This window comes from Carassius gibelio, chromosome A19, assembly GCF_023724105.1.
Source record: "Carassius gibelio isolate Cgi1373 ecotype wild population from Czech Republic chromosome A19, carGib1.2-hapl.c, whole genome shotgun sequence".
NCBI lineage: Eukaryota > Metazoa > Chordata > Actinopteri > Cypriniformes > Cyprinidae > Carassius > Carassius gibelio.
In genome coordinates, this window is record NC_068389.1 from 21,467,214 (window position 1) to 21,482,026 (window position 14,813).

General features: G+C 46.9%; 1 protein-coding gene across 1 annotated transcript; it reads right to left on the reverse strand.

The window, feature by feature from the left end:
- Positions 1 to 4,260: 4,260 nt before the first annotated feature.
- On the reverse strand, positions 4,261 to 10,123 carry LOC127935272 (C3a anaphylatoxin chemotactic receptor-like). The gene is made up of 2 exons (XM_052532979.1): positions 5,185 to 10,123; positions 4,261 to 5,089 (listed from the first exon to the last, which is right to left on the reverse strand). Exons 1-2 carry the CDS (start codon positions 5,707 to 5,709, stop codon positions 4,592 to 4,594), a joined length of 1,023 nt encoding a protein of 340 aa, XP_052388939.1. The 5' UTR covers positions 5,710 to 10,123; the 3' UTR covers positions 4,261 to 4,591.
- Positions 10,124 to 14,813: the final 4,690 nt, after the last annotated feature.

Below are 14,813 nucleotides of genomic sequence, written 5' to 3' on the forward strand. Positions count from 1 at the left end.
AGAGATAACTCAGGGAATGTTATTTCAGTTTAAACAACAGTCTTGCTGTCAATTTCTATCAGCTAACTTGAATGGTTGATTCATTATGGGTACCCTAAAAAATTTCTGACATATAATTATCATCATTTTGCGAGATGCAACCAAGATATGTGTCAGGCGGTAGAAATTCATGTTGCACTTCAAAATGTGTTTAAAAGAGCACTCGTTATGCCACATGTAAGTGTAAGTATTATATTTTGATTTACTTTATGAAATCACAGACATAAAGATTTAGGATTTCATAAATCATAGTTACGTTCTCCCCAGTTACATCATCCTAATGTTGGCTGTATTAAAAACAAGATGTTCTGGAGTAAAATATTCACACAAATTTAACCTGACAATTTAAGCAAGCATTTATTGCACTGCATAGCAAATCAATAGTAAGACTTTACAGAACTGTAGACAATCTGGTGAGGGAATGACGTTAATGTTCTCACCTGTACAAATCAGCGTTTTCACAAATCAGACTAAACATCAGTCTTCAAGGAAACAATACTGGATGATCCTTTGTGACTGAGTCAACAGCTGTGTTTGACTGTTAAAATGTAATTTTGCTATGTTCATAAATAAATCAGTGGCTCGTTCATTGACATCACTTTCAGTTGCTCTCCTCTCCTCTTTTCAGTGGGAGGGAGGAGACAAGCATAAAAGTATACATCTTTACTTGTTTATGTAAACAGAAATTTTGTAAGTGAAGTGTGGCTTTGGCACATTCATATATTATTAATATATTTATATTGTATGTTAAAGTTGGGTACTTAAACAACAAAAATGTAACAACAAGACCATGGAAGAGTCTTGTGATTTCAGGGCCGTGTGGAGGTACAGTCTCCAAGTTATTTTTTGAAATGAAACAATTTTTGTGATACAAATAAAATGTGTTATAAATACAATTCATTCGACCAAAGCCAAAGTAAAAAAATGCTAATTTTTAAGCTAACGGTTCATAAAAATACAGCCTTTTAAGGAAAACATGTATATCTAAAGATTATTTTCATTAGTTTGCGATGTAAATATGATAATATATTGTCACGGGGTGAAGAATCACACGACAGCAAGGAGTGCAAAGTAAAGCCCCGGAGGGTGGGTTTATTCGGGTGTGAGAGTTCCGTGGTCAGGAGTAGGAAGTGCTGGTGCGCTGGTCGTGATGGTGTCCCAAGAGCGGCGTGTCCGTGCGTGGGGGTGCTGATCGGTCACGAGCTTTCTGTAAGGGAACACGGAGAACAGCATTAGCATCCAGTCTTCTGGAGGGATCACTCACTTGTGTATCCCGCCGCTTGATTGACGGCAGCCGTGACCGATCAGCCAGTGATGAGGTTTCCAGGTGTTCTTCGTGCGTTTCCAGGGCGACGCTGATGAGGTGACTCGGGACACGTGTCACAATATTTAAATATTATAAATGTAAGTCTACTCTATTTTACTACCAGCTTCAAAATCTAACATATATTTGTATACAATATGCAACTGTAATATGTTCATTTGTAAAAAAAAAAAAAAAAAAAAAAAGAAAAAAAGTGATAACTATAGCAGCTATGTTCTGTAGATCTAGCTACTGTATGATTCTGATACAAAACACAATTTTTATTTGCTCACATCTTTTGAGCACAGTTTACTAACTTGTCATCTAAATTTCTGCTAACTGAATTATTACTTTCATAAACTGTTCCTTATATACTATGCATAAGTCATTAAATGTTCTACTTTCAAGATGGCTTTTTATGACATAGCCTATATCAATAGTTACTCTTTCAAAACTGCAGAGGAATTATATCCAAATATCTCACTTTCCATCTCATATGTGTGTTTAGGCAAATATGTAAATACATTTTTCTAAAATATTTTATATAAAAATCACACAATATTCTGTCAAATTATTCTTAAAGGGTTAGTTCACCCAATAATCAAAATTATGTCATATATGACTCAACCTTATGTTGTTCCAAACCCGTAAGACCTCCGTTTATCTCTGGAACACAGTTTAAGATATTTTAGATTTTGTCCAAGAGCTCTCAGTCCCTCCATTAAAACTATGGGTACGGTATACTGTCGATGTCCAGAAAGGTAAGAAAAACATCATCAAAGTAGTCCATGTGACATCAGAGGGTCAGTGAGAATATTTTGAAGCATCAAAAATACATTTTGGTCCAAAAATAGCAAAAACTATGACTTTATTGAGCATTGTCTTCTCTTCCGTGTCTGTTGTTAGAGAGTTCAAAACAAAGCATTTTAGTGATATCCGGTTCGCGAACGAATCACTCGATGTAACTGGATATTCTCGAACGAGTTCACCAAATCGAACTGAATCGTTTGAAATGGTTTGCGTCTCCAATACACATTAATCCACAAATGACTTAAGCTGTTAACTTTTTAAATGTGACTGACACTCCCTCTGAGTTCAAACAAACCAATATCCCAGAGTAATTCATTTACAATACAGTGACTGAACTGCTGTGAAGATAGAACTGAAGATGAACATCGAGCCGAGCCAGATAATAAACGAAGGATTGATTCGTTCTCGAGTCAAGAACTGGTTGCATCGGTTTTCGGATCATCAGTAGTTCTTTCGGACAGTTCGATTCAATAAACCGGTTGAAGAAAACGGTTCACCGGTTCTTTTGCACTCGACTTGACCTTCGGTCATAACACTAGCACAGAATCAGTTCAAAATCAATCACCAAAAAAATCAGTGCGGTTCAGACGCCCTGTGTGTCGGTCTGTTTCACACTGAATCACATATGTGCAGTATCATCAGCTCCTCGGTTCTCGAATCGGACGCATCTGACAGAAACGGTTCTTGACTCGAGAACGAGTCAGTCTGTTGTTCGTTATCTGGCTCGGCTCGGTGTTCATCTTCAGTTCTCTCTTCACAGCAGTTCAGTCAGTGTACTGTTTGAGTACATGAATTACTCCGGGATATTGGTTTGTTTGAACTCAGAGGGAGTGTCAGCCACATTAAAACAGTTAACAGCTTAAGGCATTTGTGGATTAATGTTTATTGGATGCGCAAACAGCTTCAAACGATTCAGTTCGATTTGATGAACTGGTTCTAGAATATCCGGTTACATTGAGTGATTCATTCGCGAACCGGATATCACTAAAATGCAGTATTTTGAAATCTCGCAACCGACCAGGAAGAGAAGACCATTCTGAATAAAGTCGTAGTTTTTGCTATTTTTGGACCAAAATGTGTTTTTCGATGCTTCAAAAAATCCTAACTGATCCTCTGATGTCACATGGACTACTTTGATTATGTTTTTCTTACCTTTCTGGACATAGACAGTATACCGTACACACAGCTTCAATGGAGGGACTGAGAGCTCTCGGACTGAATCTAAAATATCTTAAACAGTGTCCCGAAGATGAAAGGAGGTCTTATGGGTTTGGAACGACATGAGGGTGAGTTATTAATGACATCATTTTGATTTTTGGGTGAACTATCCCTTTCTTCCCTAACTTCACTTCTGAACAATTAATTATTTATTTTTCAAATGTCTTAGTGACATTTTTGTACACTTTGTTATTTTTCAATACTGCTCAATCTTTAATGTTGCAGTGTCACTGCAGATGTTAGTTGAGTTATTTTAAGTTTGCTCAGTAATGCCATTAACCTGTTAAATGTCACCCCATCCCGTATACGGGACGCCTACGCTGACTATACTATATTACAATCAAATTTAATCTAATCTTGACAAACTATATATCGTTGGAAAGGTCTAAGACTCCCAAATATATATTATACCAATATTTGTTGTTAAAAATTATGTAGGAAAAGTAAGAGATCAATTTATGACAAGAGTGCACCCTCAGAAATCTACATTACAAAAGGAGCTTTGACCTTTGTTTAGAAATCATCAGAAGTTATGTATCACTTGAAAACATAAAATCTCAAAATTCATCCTTTAAAACCCATTTTAAAATCAGACATTGCATTACCATGTAAATGGCACATCAAAATCATGTTACAAAATGTTTTCAGTCATGAATTATAAAAATTTAGGTTTGTATCATGAACATTCAAGTCTATCTTCAAAAACGTGAGTGACAGTTAACAGGTTAAGAGTTAAAGGATTAGGGGTTTTGATTCACCACATTAGACATCACAATCAGAATTTGAACTTGAATAAACTTTTGAAATTCTTTATTAGATTTTTTCTAATGAAGAGTAATTACACCAGACACATTTTTTTCATATACTGTATTTATTGCAAAGGCAAATATTACAGGAATAAAATGAATAATAATAAAAATGAACTCAGATTAACCCCAGTCATAATGCAATCCTGGTCTAAAACGTTTGCCCTTTCCCACATAATTTCCTCTTTCTCTTCCTGACTGTTAATTAACAAACAAACAAACATGTAGGCAAACATAACCATGAAAGTTTACAATTGTCACATAAACATTTGTCTGAAAAAATTACATATAAATTACCTTAATTTGAGCATTTTGCCATATAAAGGCTCCATCTACTGATTCAAGCTAGCTAGAAGACACTGAGGTGTGTTAACCTTTTTGTTAGCTATTAATCTAGATGTTAGATATTCATCTCTTAAACTTTAGTTTCACCCTCAGTATCTGAAGTCTTTGAAATAGAATTACAGTTTTCTTCTCTAGTGACTTGCTGTGAGAGACTTTGGCCTTCCTCCACAAGTGCTCTGCGAAAAATCCCAGACAAACTTTGGTTGCAGCATCGACTAAAATCCAATCCCATGCAGAAATACAGAACCGGGTTAATGCAGCTGTTGAAATAAGCTAAGTTTGAAACCATAGCCCATCCTTCTTTTACTGCCTTGTTGTTTCTATTCACCAACTTGACCAGTCCTAGAACGTGATAGGGAGCCCAGCATAAGAAAAAGGCACAGACCAAAACGACAAGAATCCGAAGAGGCCTTGATTTTCCAGAGAGCCGTGTTCTGCGTATCCCAACAGCAGCTAGTATATAACAGATTAGGATGACCAGGAAGGGCAACAAGAATCCACAGATGAAACGAGTGAAATAGTAGACATACTTTGCTGAACTGCCATCTCCTTCTTCTTCTCCTTTCTCCTGAAAATACAATTATGAATATATAATACTAAAATTAGTCCTTATGCAAGCTAATGAAGGGTGACACATGCAGTAATTTATAACACCATTCTTACCTTGAATGAGCAGTGGCTCAAGTTGTTCTTTTCAAGGAAGACCTGTCGGTACAAAAAGTACGGTGAGCTTAACATCACTGCCACAATCCAAACTCCCACACTGACCACACGAGCAGCACATAACGTCCGGCGTTTTCTGGTGAACACTGGACGCCAGATACAGAGAGCTCGATCCACACTGATGACAGCCAGATGAAAAACACTGCAGAACATGTTGGCATACTTGAAGAAACCGTTAAACTTGCAGAGAAAAACTCCAAAAGGCCAGTGGTCGAAGAAGATGCTTTTGATGAGAGAAGTGACTCGTGTTAGGGAGAAAATCAGGTCTGCTACAGCGAGATTGACCAGCCAAACATTTGTGACTGTGGGTTTCATGCAGAATCCAGCTACCCAGATGACCAAAGAGTTCCCAGTGGTGCCAAGGAGAACTACGATTGAGTAGAAGACAATGTCTATTGTTGTTTTTTCATAGGACATTGAGGTATTGGAGTTGGATTGAGGGGAAAGAGTTGGATTGGAGATCATTCTACAAGCAAAACAGATAAATCCTTTAAAGGTGCTTTTTCAGTGTTTCTTCTGTAGGTCTACAGCAGCTTTCATATGATTATGCTTATGCACTCAACTTTGATCTGTACACAATCACACCATAAGCGTGTGGTTACCATGCAAGTCTCACAAGCTTCACATCACAGTTAGATAAACATGATGAGTGTTGTCTGGCAACCAAGAGGGTACATTAAACTGATAAGGTTTACGTAGTCATAAAAGGAACACAGATTTCAGACATAGATTTGGAAATTTTTTTCTGCTAAATCATGAGTAACCAGTAAAACCTTTTTAAAACGTTCTGCTCTCATAACATTTAGGATTTCATTCACATTTCATTCACACTTTAATCAATGTATTTTATTCAGAATTAAAATTTAAAATCAAATATTTAATAATTATTTAATTTAAACAGTAGTATTTTATTTATGTTTCTTTAATACATTAATCCATGCAACAAATCAGATTTAATCCTCATCTTGTAAAATGTATTTTAAAATGGTGAACTAAATCTGGTGATGAATTGTTAAGTTCTTACCTGGACACAGTGTCAGAAAGCGTTTTTTGCAATAATCAGCCAAAACTCTCAATCTCAGAATAAACAGCATTACAAGATTCTTTGTCAATATGTTCAGCTATGTTTGAATGTCAAATAGTGACTGTATCATTAGTGCACAAATTAATATACAAGTGACTTCATTAACATCACTTGTAATTGCATTTCATGATAAACAGGTTATTCTCACTGCATTTTTTGTCCAGTCATTCTAAAGTGTAATCTTCGGCAACAAGGGAAGACAGGGAGGAAGTGGGAGGAGATGTGCAAATTTTGTCTACAAACGCATCAAATTCTGCAGGTTTCTGAGTACAGAGAAATCACACAGCCATTTAAATTTTTAAGTATATTCAACTGCATGAACAATGATTCTATTTGGTATGATGTGTGTAGGAGAAATGTAATAATTTAATGGCACAATTCTGTGTATTAATTAGTTAATTCACGTGCAAGCTTTTTTTTAGACAGAGACATGGTCATAACAGGCATAGGTCAAACACTGGCAAACAGGGGCCTGTATCATGATGGTAGCCAATTTAGAGTTACAGGGTTGTTCGCCAGTGATTCATGTGTGACAACACTGGAACAGCCAATCACGAGCCTTGCAACACAAAGAAAGTTTGATTTACTTCTCAATCTCTATTGATACTACAGCTTATTTATATTACATGATCTGTATACATTCATATTTATTTAAAATAAATTATTTATAATAACTGTTAAACTAAAATTGCTTGTGTGTAATAGATAAATAATAATAATCATCATCTTAATAATTATATAAATCATATAGTGACTCAGTAATTTTAAAGTCAGACTTTTTTTTGTGACCTTTAATATGCAGCAAAATAACCTGGGGGAGGGACTTTGTGCCAGACATGTGTCACTTTTCTCACATCTGATTGGTCCAACTTCAGTTTGAGATCTCTAACCCAGAACATAACCTGCCATGGAGCAGGTTAGCCGTGGAGTGTAAATTACTATGGCAATGAATGCCACTAAAAGCCAAGCCACTTACGTGGTACCTAAAATCCAGGATTGGTGCAAACTAACCTGAAATTTACCTGGCTAGCCAGCTAATCTAGCTTCATGGTATAGGCCCCTGGTGAGAGTTATGTGGTGGAATTCCCATTGAAATGTTAGTATTGTGTTTTTATTTACTCAGTTACCTAGCGAAAATGTTTAAAGCAAGGTTTTTGTTTTACATAAAGCCCACAAACATGAGAATTCCACTATATAAGGCCATGTTTGTAATGCTGTCATGCAATAGATATCTACAAATGTTTTAACCAAACTTAAGCACTTCAGTATTTTGTATGCATGTCATGCTGTGTTGTATTTTCTAATGTTAAGGTTGCAAACCTGTCTTTATATTTTTCATAGGGGTGCACGATATATATCACAGTTGATTAATTTGCATCTCATAAGTAAAGCCGGTTCTCTAATCAGCAGTAAATTCCATCAGGTGCGTGATTTACAACATTCTGTTGTCTTGAGATTTAGTGTGAAATTTGGCTCTTTATATTTCAACCTTGCTCCTGATAGAGTCTTTAATTTGTCTGGTTTGGGTCTGATACACTACACTGGGTTGGTGCTGAATGAGTCTAAATGTCAAGTCAGAAAGCAGAGATTGAAGTTTTTAGGACACATGGTGACATCACAGGGTATTTAGCTGGATCAGGAACATCTCTTGGCAATCGATGCAGCTGCACCATCGTATGCTGTTCAGTTGTGGGTTCTGCTGGGCCTCCTCTCATGGTACAACAAATTTATTCCCAATTGCGCTACCATAGTGATGCCTCTGTGTGCATGCCTGAGTGATGAGAATGGATTTCTCTGGTCTGATGAAGCTCAACAAAGCTTAGCTGATAAAACAAAGCTACTGGTACACAGTCCTGCTCTTGCACTATTTGACCCAGTCTGCCAGTGGTCATTTTTACTGACCCGTCTGCTTACAGACTAGGTGCTATCTTCACAGAAATATGCACTGATAGTCAAGAACATACTGTCGCTTTCGCATCCAGAACACTCACCTTAGCTGAACAGAAATATTCCACTGTTCAAAGGAGGCTCTGGCATGCATTTGGGCAGTGGAAAGGTGGAGGACATTCTTGTGGGGCCGCAGATTTACTCTGTGGACTAACAATAAAGCCTTTATGACGCTGCTGACCACAAAATGGACTAACAGAGCTGGTATGCACATAGCACAGGGCGTTGCTCGGTTGCTTTGTATCAACTATACTGTTGAGTACCATGCTGGATCTGAAAAGCACACTGCTTATTGTCTGTCCCGCTTGCCCATACCTCTAACTTCGGATGCTGAGTTGGATACAGAGCCTGAGTTTGTAGCTTTCCTGTCCTCTGGTCTGACTGCCATATCCCAGGATGAGCTTGCTGCTGCCTTTGCTTACTTTTCTGAATGCTCTGCACTGCGCACACAAATTGCGAGTGGATGGTCTCCATCTTCTTCAGCTTTGGATCCTGTTCTTTGCCTGTACTACAAGCTCAGACATAAGTTCAGTGTGCAAGCTGATTTTGTGTTTAGAGGGTCTCGATTGGTGGTACCTGGGGAACTGCGTGAGTCATTGGTCTGCATTGCACATGAGGGCCATCATGGGAATGTAAGGACAATGCCACGCCTGCATGAAATGTATTGGTGGCACAAAATGGACACACTAGCAGGAGAAAATTACTGCCTGTCAGTTATGCTCCAGCCTGTTCCTTTTGTGACGGTTGGGTTATGGGAAAAACACAAGGAGAAGGTAGGATCCAATTGCAGGTGAGGTTTATTGCACAAACAGGATAAATACAAAATAAAACTGTCTAGAGAGACAAACCAAACAAAAAGGGAACCGGATGAAACGGATAAGAATGCGGATGAACAAGAAGGTAACGAGAAGACTCACAAGACAAGCACAATTCACACATAGGGTAAGGACTCCATAAAGACGACAGAGAAAGACAGCTCTATATAGGGAGACTAATGACTAAGGATAGTCAACACCTGTGCGATTTAATTGGAGTGCAATTACTGTGACGACATGACCAGACAAGCGGAATAAAAGTGCCTATGGTGAAGTGCCTAAGGAGAAGTGCGCTCACTAGGGGACACCCAGGAAACAGAGACTGATAGCGTGACATTACCCCCTCCCCTACGGAGCAGCTACCAGATGCTCCACCTGAAACCCCGGAAAACCCAACCGAAAAAGAGGTAGGAGGGAGGTGAAGCGGAGGCGGACTAGGGGGAGGGACGGAGGGTCAGAAAACAGAGACAAACAACCAGGTGAAAAGGAGAGACAAAGACAGGACAACCAGGTAAAATGGAAGAAAAGAGACGGAACAACCAGACGTGATGGAAAGGCAGAGACAGGAAGGTGTAACACAAAACAAGGAGTCCAGGAGGGTGGTGGACCGGCGGAAGGAAAGAGGGGAGGGACGGAGGGCCAGGTCCAACGGAGGAAAATAGAAAAAACAAAAAACAAATGAAAACAAAAACATTGGTAAATGGAGGACATTAGGTGATGCCCACCCGGGTGGAACAGAGGGCCATCACACCCATGTGGTCAAAGCAGAAGACCCCCCAGGGCGGAGCGGAAGGCCACCACCTCCACGTGGTCGCGGCCGAAGTCCCCCAGGGCGGAGCGGATGACCACCACGTCCTCTTGGTCACCGCCGGAGTCCCCCAGGGCGGAGCGGATGACCACCACGTCCTCATGGTCACCGTCGGAGTCCCCCAGGGCGAAGCGGTCTCGGGCACTGCATCGGGAACGGCCTCCGGCACCGCATCGGGAACGGTTTCGGGCCCCGCCTCGGTCTCCGGAACCGCAACGGACACCGCCTCGGCTTCGGACCCCGCCTCGGCCTCCGGAAAAGCATCGGACACCGCCTCGGCCTTGGGCACCGCCTCGGCCTCCGGAACAGCATCGGCACCGCCTCGGCTTCGGGCCCCGCCTCGGCCTCCGGAAAAGCATCGGACACCGCCTCGGCCTTGGGCAACGCCTCGGCCTCCGGAACAGCATCGGGCACCGCCTCGGCCACCACTTCGGTCTCGGCCTCTGGAACAGCATCGGGCACCGCCTCAGCATCGGCCTCGGGAACAGCATCGGCCTCGGGAACAGCATCGGCCTCGGGAACAGCATCGGCCTCCGCCTCGGCATCGGCCTCTGGAACAGCATCGGGCTCCGCCTCGGCATCGGGCACCGCATCGGCCTCTGGAACAGCATCGGGCACCGCGTCGGCCTCTGGAACAGCATCGGGCACCGCCTCGGCATCGGGCACCGCCTCGGCATCGGGCACCGCCTCGGGAACTGCATCGGGCACCGCCTCGGGAACTGCATCGGGCACCACCTCGGGCACCGCCTCGGCATCGGGAACAGCCTCGGGCACCGCCTCGGGAACAGCATCGGCATCGGCCTCTGGAACAGCATCGGGCACCGCCTCGGGAACAGCATCGGCCTCGGGAACAGCATCGGCCTCGGGAACAGCATCGGCCTCGGGAACAGCATCGGCCTCCGCCTCGGCCTCTGGAACAGCATCGGGCTCCGCCTCGGCATCGGGCACCGCATCGGCCTCTGGAACAGCATCGGGCACCGCCTCGGCCACTACGTCGGTCTCGGCCTCTGGAACAGCATCGGGCAACGCCTCGGCATCGGCCTCTGGAACAGCCTCGGGCACCGCCTCGGGCACCGCCTCGGGAACAGCATCGGCCTCGGGAACAGCATCGGCCTCGGGAACAGCATCGGCCTCGGGAAAAGCATCGGCCTCGGGAAAAGCATCGGCCTCGGGAACAGCATCGGCCTCGGGAACAGCATCGGCCTCCGCCTCGGCCTCTGGAACAGCATCGGGCTCCGCCTCGGCATCGGGCACCGCATCGGCCTCTGGAACAGCATCGGGCACCGCGTCGGCCTCTGGAACAGCCTCGGGCACCGCCTCGGGCACCGCCTCGGGAACAGCATCGGCCTCGGGAACAGCATCGGCCTCGGGAAAAGCATCGGCCTCGGGAACAGCATCGGCCTCCGCCTCGGCCTCTGGAACAGCATCGGGCTCTGCCTCGGCATCGGGCACCGCATCGGCCTCTGGAACAGCATCGGGCACCGCGTCGGCCTCTGGAACAGCATCGGGCACCGCCTCGGCATCGGGCACCGCCTCGGCATCGGGTACCGCCTCGGCATCGGGCACCGCCTCGGCATCGGGAACCGCCTCGGGAACTGCATCGGGCACCGCCTCGGGAACTGCATCGGGCACCGCCTCGGGAACTGCATCGGGCACCGCCTCGGGAACTGCATCGGGCACCGCCTCGGCATTGGGCACCACCTCGGGCACCGCCTCGGCATCGGGAACAGCCTCGGGCACCGCCTCGGGAACTGCATCGGGAACAGCATCGGCATCGGCCTCTGGAACAGCATCGGGCACCGCCTCGGCATTGGGCACCACCTCGGGCACCGCCTCGGCATCGGGAACAGCCTCGGGCTCCGCCTCGGGAACAGCCTCGGGCACCGCGTCGGCCTCTGGAACAGCATCGGGCTCCGCCTCGGCATCGGCCTCTGGAACAGCATCGGGCACCGCCTCGGCATCGGGCACCGCCTCGGCATCGGGCACAGCATCGGCCTCTGGAACGGCATCGGGCACCGCCTCGGCATCGGGAACAGCATCGGCAACAGCATCGGCATCGGCCTCTGGAACAGCATCGGGCACCGCCTCGGCATTGGGCACCACCTCGGGCACCGCCTCGGCATCGGGAACAGCCTCGGGCTCCGCCTCGGGAACAGCCTCGGGCACCGCGTCGGCCTCTGGAACAGCATCGGGCACCGCGTCGGCCTCTGGAACAGCCTCGGGCACCGCCTCGGGAACAGCATCGGCCTCGGGAACAGCATCGGCCTCGGGAAAAGCATCGGCCTCGGGAACAGCATCGGCCTCCGCCTCGGCCTCTGGAACAGCATCGGGCTCCGCCTCGGCATCGGGCACCGCATCGGCCTCTGGAACAGCATCGGGCACCGCGTCGGCCTCTGGAACAGCATCGGGCACCGCCTCGGCATCGGGCACCGCCTCGGCATCGGGTACCGCCTCGGCATCGGGCACCGCCTCGGCATCGGGAACCGCCTCGGGAACTGCATCGGGCACCGCCTCGGGAACTGCATCGGGCACCGCCTCGGGAACTGCATCGGGCACCGCCTCGGGAACTGCATCGGGCACCGCCTCGGCATTGGGCACCACCTCGGGCACCGCCTCGGCATCGGGAACAGCCTCGGGCACCGCCTCGGGAACTGCATCGGGAACAGCATCGGCATCGGCCTCTGGAACAGCATCGGGCACCGCCTCGGCATTGGGCACCACCTCGGGCACCGCCTCGGCATCGGGAACAGCCTCGGGCTCCGCCTCGGGAACAGCCTCGGGCACCGCGTCGGCCTCTGGAACAGCATCGGGCTCCGCCTCGGCATCGGCCTCTGGAACAGCATCGGGCACCGCCTCGGCATCGGGCACCGCCTCGGCATCGGGCACAGCATCGGCCTCTGGAACGGCATCGGGCACCGCCTCGGCATCGGGAACAGCATCGGCAACAGCATCGGCATCGGCCTCTGGAACAGCATCGGGCACCGCCTCGGCATTGGGCACCACCTCGGGCACCGCCTCGGCATCGGGAACAGCCTCGGGCTCCGCCTCGGGAACAGCCTCGGGCACCGCGTCGGCCTCTGGAACAGCATCGGGCACCGCCTCTGCATCGGCCTCTGGAACAGCATCGGGCACCGCCTCGGCATCGGGCTCCGCCTCGGGAACTGCATCGGGCTCCGCCTCGGGAACTGCATCGGGCACCACCTCGGGCACCGCCTCGGCATCGGGCACCGCCTCGGGAACTGCATCGGACACCACCTCGGGCACCGCCTCGGCATCGGGAACAGCCTCGGGCTCCGCCTCGGGAACAGTCTCGGGCACCGCGTCGGCCTCTGGAACAGCATCGGGCTCCGCCTCGGGAACTGCATCGGGCTCCGCCTCGGGAACTGCATCGGGCTCCGCCTCGGGAACTGCATCGGGCTCCGCCTCGGGAACTGCATCGGGCTCCGCCTCGGGAACTGCATCGGGCTCCGCCTCGGGAACTGCATCGGGCACCGCATCGGGAACAGCCTCGGCCTCTGGGACTTTCTCCAGGCCTTGAGGGACGGTCGACGCCTGTCTCCTCCTCCTCCGTCCTCCACGATGGCGAGTCGGCGGCACCTTGTCTGGAGACTCAGGCGTTGAGTCGTCCATCTTAAGCTGTGGCTCTGGGCTGGCGACCCTCCTGTGCTGTGGTGCTAGGGTGGTGGCCATCTTGTGCTGTGGCGCTGGGCAGGTGGCAGTCTTGTCTGGAAACTCTGGTGTGGTTGTTGCATTCCACTGAGCACGATGGTGCAGGTATTTGGTAAACCCCCAAAAGTCCAGGATCTCTAACCCCTTCATCTCCCATTGAGGTAAAGGATCATCCAGGCAATTATTAAACAAATCTTTTAGTGCTGCATCATTGTAACCTAACCCGACTGCCAAAGTCCAAAACACTTGCGCCAGGCCACCCACCTCGCTTCCCTTTTGATGAAGGGTGGTTAAGTTCCGGAATCTCCCCCTCCGTTCCTCCATGGTGGCTGGGGAACAGATTCGAAATCTCACACCGCTGGATCTAGGCATGATGGAGTCCTTCTGTGACGGTTGGGTTATGGGAAAAACACAAGGAGAAGGTAGGATCCAATTGCAGGTGAGGTTTATTGCACAAACAGGATAAATACAAAATAAAACTGTCTAGAGAGACAAACCAAACAAAAAGGGAACCGGATGAAACGGATAAGAATGCGGATGAACAAGAAGGTAACGAGAAGACTCACAAGACAAGCACAATTCACACATAGGGTAAGGACTCCATAAAGACGACAGAGAAAGACAGCTCTATATAGGGAGACTAATGACTAAGGATAGTCAACACCTGTGCGATTTAATTGGAGTGCAATTACTGTGACGACATGACCAGACAAGCGGAATAAAAGTGCCTATGGTGAAGTGCCTAAGGAGAAGTGCGCTCACTAGGGGACACCCAGGAAACAGAGACTGATAGCGTGACACCTTTAACTTCTGCATCTTGGGAAAAACTAGCAATAGACATTGTGATCCCTTTCGAGACTATCTGGGACTTTTGATATGCTCTAACACTCACTGACTATTATAGGAAATAGTCAGAGGTAGCCTTTACAGCATCTGTTGCAACAAAACAGGGGACTACAAATCTTACCTCTGTCTTCAGTAGACACTAGGGGTGTGAATCGGCACTGGTTTCACAAATTAAATTCGAATATGATTATCATGTCAACGATTCAATTCAATTGGATATCACGATGCATCACAATGCATCGAGCATCGCGTTAGTTCTATCAGGCCACGTCAGTCATGCTTCCATCGCATCGCTGCTTGCAATTAACTCTCTCCTCCAACCCCAACTCCACAAACTGAACCTGTAATCCGATCTAACTTTATTCTTCCTTGGAACTGGAATTGGAAGCAGTCTCTATCA

What these genes read in the sequence shown, in the direction of transcription:
- LOC127935272 (XM_052532979.1), bottom strand. Translation starts at nt 5,709, where the DNA reads ATGATCTCCAATCCAACTCTTTCCCCTCAATCCAACTCCAATACCTCA. An exon ending in TGAGCCACTGCTCATTCAAG is followed by an intron (nt 5,090 to 5,184) that starts GTAAGAATGGTG and finishes TTGTATTTTCAG; the next exon opens with GAGAAAGGAGAAGAAGAAGG.